The sequence below is a fragment of the Polyodon spathula genome, chromosome 22, assembly GCF_017654505.1.
Source record: "Polyodon spathula isolate WHYD16114869_AA chromosome 22, ASM1765450v1, whole genome shotgun sequence".
In the NCBI taxonomy this organism is placed as follows: domain Eukaryota; kingdom Metazoa; phylum Chordata; class Actinopteri; order Acipenseriformes; family Polyodontidae; genus Polyodon; species Polyodon spathula.
The window spans coordinates 7,044,025-7,048,546 of NC_054555.1; the positions used below are offsets into that span (position 1 = coordinate 7,044,025).

At 40.7% G+C, this 4,522-nt stretch overlaps 1 protein-coding gene across 1 annotated transcript; it reads right to left on the reverse strand.

Moving 5' to 3' along the window:
- Positions 1-237: 237 nt before the first annotated feature.
- On the reverse strand, positions 238-3,874 carry LOC121297198 (early growth response protein 1-like). Its single transcript, XM_041223335.1, has 2 exons — positions 3,254-3,874; positions 238-2,645 (listed from the first exon to the last, which is right to left on the reverse strand). The coding sequence occupies exons 1-2, from the start codon at positions 3,465-3,467 to the stop codon at positions 1,405-1,407; spliced, it is 1,455 nt and encodes a 484-aa protein (XP_041079269.1). The 5' UTR covers positions 3,468-3,874; the 3' UTR covers positions 238-1,404.
- Between the last annotated feature and the right edge of the window lie 648 nt (positions 3,875-4,522).

A 4,522-nucleotide genomic window follows, 5' to 3' on the forward strand; every position in this document is an offset into this window, starting at 1 on the left:
CCGCATTACTTTCTAATTATCTTCTTTTTTTAAGTTACTTAGGTAAACTCTGTGTTTCTAAATAGTATTGTCATTTTTTTTTTACTATTTTTTTCCTATTCTAAATTCATATAGCTGAATATGAAAGTGTATGTAGAGGTGATTTGAAAGACTTTTTTTGGTGATCTGTTGTTGTTTTTGTGAAAGCATTAGTGTCAAAGGTGTTCGAGAGAAATAAAACTTGCAAGAGAAATGATATAGATTTATATTTTTATTCCATTTATATTTCTTCTCTGTAAGGATATCTTGTACACCAAATATCCCATTGGCAGTAAAGCGCATTCAATGTGTTTTGAAGCCAGAAACAGTCACTTGGTTTAACAAACACAATTACAAAATAAAAAATAACCACAAAATAATGACTGCATGTTAATAACATACAAGATCCATGCCTACTCAGTAGGTAACTACAACATTCCAACTCCTGAATATATAGAGATATTTACATTTTAGTTACAAAAATATACTTTTAAGATTTTTTTTTTTTTTTTGCTTACATTACAAGAAATGAAGCTGTGCCTTCAAATCATTCTTTTTGTCATTGTTCAATCTCTTGAAATTCCTTTTACATTCTGTAAAAACTCCCTTTCCCCTTAAGGCTGGATGCAAATCATCCATTTACACAACTCTGTGTCAAAACGTCAGCAAGGCTTCACAAAAGGCACCAAAACGTTTGAAAACTTTTAAAACAGAACTTGTTTTTTTTTGTTGTTTTGTTTTGTTTTTGTTTTTTTTGCCACGTGTGAGAGTGACAGTGGGTGATATTTACAAAATAACATAAAGGAACATCACTCCTACACATGCTTTGAATATTTAAGTGCTTTTCAAACAAATTCAAAATTCATCACAGCATCTTCACGACAGAAAAGAGAAAAATATTTATAAAATATGGCCCTGTTAACTTCAAATAATACAATGTAGATATGCAAATAAGTTTTCACATCAATAGTACCAAAGAATGATAAACAAAACATGGCACATGTACAATATACATGTAGTTTATGTATATTATCAAAGTCTTTTCATGGTTGATCTGATTGTCTCAGATCTCCAGACTGTCCTTGAGCTGGGGTAAGAGAGTGTTAAGACTTTAGGTATTAACTGTGATTAGGATGAAGTCCCCTTTTTTTGTAAAGGTCTAAAGATCTCAAGCTTTAAGTGCCATTTGCTGTTTAAAGTCATTTGGAACACTTCTTTCTGAAGAACTGATTATGTAGAAATCCTTTTTTTCTCATTTTCTTTTAACTCTCTGAGGTTTTTTTTTTTTAAATAGTCTTAGCCTTTACTCTTCGGGTACCTTAAGATTGCACACGGAAATTGTGTGTGGAAAAGTCATTTGATCATTTGTTTGATGGCGCAAAAGTCTTAGCAGATTTCAATTGTCCTTGGAGAGAGAGTTGACTGCATATCTGACAGGGGAGTGGCGACAGGTGAGCTGTAAATGTTTGTGGGGAAGGTAGAGGCTCCCTGGCTCTGGAAGGGGGTAGTTACTGAAGGGTAGGAGGTAGCCACTGACGGGGAGGGGTAGGAGTTGTGCATGGGAGAGGAGTAGCAGGAGGGTACTGGAGAGTGGTACGAGGAGACTGGAGAGGGGTAGGATGTTATTGGGGAGGGGTAGCTGGAGACTGGAGACTGAGCCGAGACAGGAATTACCTTCTCCGCCTTCTTCTCCTTCTGCCGCAGGTGGATCTTGGTGTGCCTCTTCCTCTCATCACTGCGGGCGAACTTGCGGCCGCAGATTTCGCAGGCAAAGGGCTTTTCTCCAGTGTGAGTGCGAATGTGGGTGGTCAGGTGATCACTGCGGCTGAAGTTCCTCATGCAGATGCGGCACTGGAAGGGCTTCTGCCCTGTGTGAATGCGGATGTGTCTGGTCAGCTCATCGGAGCGGGAGAACCTCCTGTCGCAGGTCTCCACGGGGCAAGCGTAGGGCCTCTCATGCGGAGGAGTCTTGCTGGGACGGTTTGGATATTTTCTCATTCTGCTGGGCTTGATCAGCTGGGACTGGTAGGCGTTCTTCAGGTCTTGAGAACCTGTCTGGGTGGCAAAAGCCTTGATGGTGGACAGAGGTGTGAGGGAAGGCTGTGGGTTTCGGTTCTCCAGGTTCTGGAAGGGTTTCTGGTCCAGGCAGATCTCGGCTTGCTGCTGTGGGAAGAGGTAGTCTGGGATCATGGGCACTGAAAAGTTGGTGGTGCCAGTCTTGGTGATGGGGTACGCTGGTGGAGGGTACTGGATGGAGCTGCTGACCTGGCTGGAGAAGGTCTGGGACTGGTCAGAAAAGATGTCAGTGCTGGCACTGGAGTAGGTTGGAGCTGCTGAGTAGATGGGGTTGGGCTCACTGTGCTGGATGGAGCAGCTCATGGCAGGACTCTGGGATGCTGAGGATGAGGGGGGTGAGGATGAAGTGGAAGTGGAGGGCGAATTTGCCATTCCCATCAGTCCACTGACCAGGCTGAAGAAAGGTTCTGCCCACAGGCTGTTGCTGCAGTTTGCAGGTTCTAGAGTGAAGCGCCCAGTGTAGGAGATTGGAGGCAGCCTGCAGGTCTGGTTGGGGTAACTTGGCTCAACCAAAGACTTGTCACCATTGATGGAGATATCAGTAAATGTATCTGGAGAACAAAACACAAACAAAACCTATGTTTAAATATCTTTGTCTGATCAGCAGTAGACAGCTAATTATATGCAGTGACATGTATCAGAAGGTATAGTTATAATGCACTTGGATTTATCGTTTGTTTCTTCTGCACGCTAGTGCTTCAGAAAGAGAATCCTATCCAATCTACAGTGCTTAGCAGCAGCAGGTGCTGACGCAATGAGAGAGAATCCCCCTATGCACAGCACCAAAATGTAATTGCACTTCACACCTTTTGCATCTGATTGCTAAAACAGCTAAAAACAGATATCTTTCATTACATTAACAGGCAGCATTTACATGTTCCTCTGTTTCTAAACCTAATTACATTTAATGCATTTTTTTTTACTTCCACAGGATTACAAGCAATTCTTTAAAAAAAAAAAAATGCATATGTGACAATTATTGTCTATGCTTCTTAATCCTTTAACTGTATTTAATGTACATATAAATGCAGGTTAAATATGCAGAATGCATGCATGTTAAAGAATCAGAACCTGGGCAATACATCCATCTTAATACACACGCTGACTATTACAAATGATTTTAAAATGACATGTATTTAAAAGGAAAGCCAGTTCTTACCTCCAGTCAGGTGTTCATATTGGTCTCCAGGTTCCCCAGAGCCAAACCCAGTGTTCTCCGGTACAGAGGGATTCAGAAACTGTGTCCCTCCTGGATTGAGGAGCATCATCTCTTCCAGCTTCGGGTAATTATCCATTGGGGAGTGGGGGAAATTACACAGAGGATCTGATATTTGCAGAGGGGACAGAAGCATCTCCGTCTTGGCAGCTGCCATTCTTCTACAAACAATTAATATTGTTTTTCAGATAAACTCTGAGAAGGGAATCACCAGAGCAGTGACAGCTCTGGGATGAGAGAGGAAGAATTCAGATATAAATCAGCAGCCTTTTTGTTGTTGTTGTTGTTGTTCTGCTGGTTCTCCAGTTTTTTTTTTTTCCTTTTTTTTATAGAAAAAAAAATCGTGCTCTTTTTTAATATAAATATTAATGTATATTTATATATTCTGCACTCAACCAATGAATTAAAAGATGATAGCAATTGGTTGTTCTTTATTAATGTTAAAGGAAATCTTCCTGTATTTAAAAAGGCTGCAGCTGGTTTTGTTATTTTCGCTGTTTTACTTGCACTGGCTCTGTCTCTGGTTCGCTCTGTACTGCCAGTGAGCAAGCTCTGAGGGCTGTTTCTCTAGTCAGAGAATCCCCGCTCCTTTTTATACCCTCCTGGTGTGACGTAGATGTCCATATATGGATAGGAGGAAGCCCATATTTAGGCACTGCAGTGGAGGACACATGACGTTGCCTGGGGGAAAAGGCAACACGGAGAGAATCTGAATTAAATTCTGTGCAATAAATTCAAGGAAAAGACCGATCGTTTTCTCTTCACGTTGGGATCAATGCATCCATGGCTTAATACCGGACATTAAAATGATTGTTTTTTTTTTTTTTTTTTTTTTTTTTTTTTTTTCCAATGCGCACAAGTTAAACGTGGATTTCCCGTCCCCTTGTCTGCCGGAAGCCTCGGCTCTGCCACTCCATATTAGGGCATATCTACATATGGCTAATTCCGGTAGGGTTCCTCTTCCTTGCCCTTATTTGGAGCTTCCTGAGATTCTGATTTTTAAATACTGATCGGAGAGCTTGGCAGTGGATGAGTGACGAGAACGGGATTAAAGTCCAACAGCAATAAGTTATTGTCAGAACTACTATATACTTTCACTAGCACTGGCACAGACTCATTTTACTAACTGTAATATTACTGTAATCGTTTTTATAGATGTAATTAAAATAAAACGCGGACTCTTTTTAAAATTCCCGTGCTTGCACAAATTTG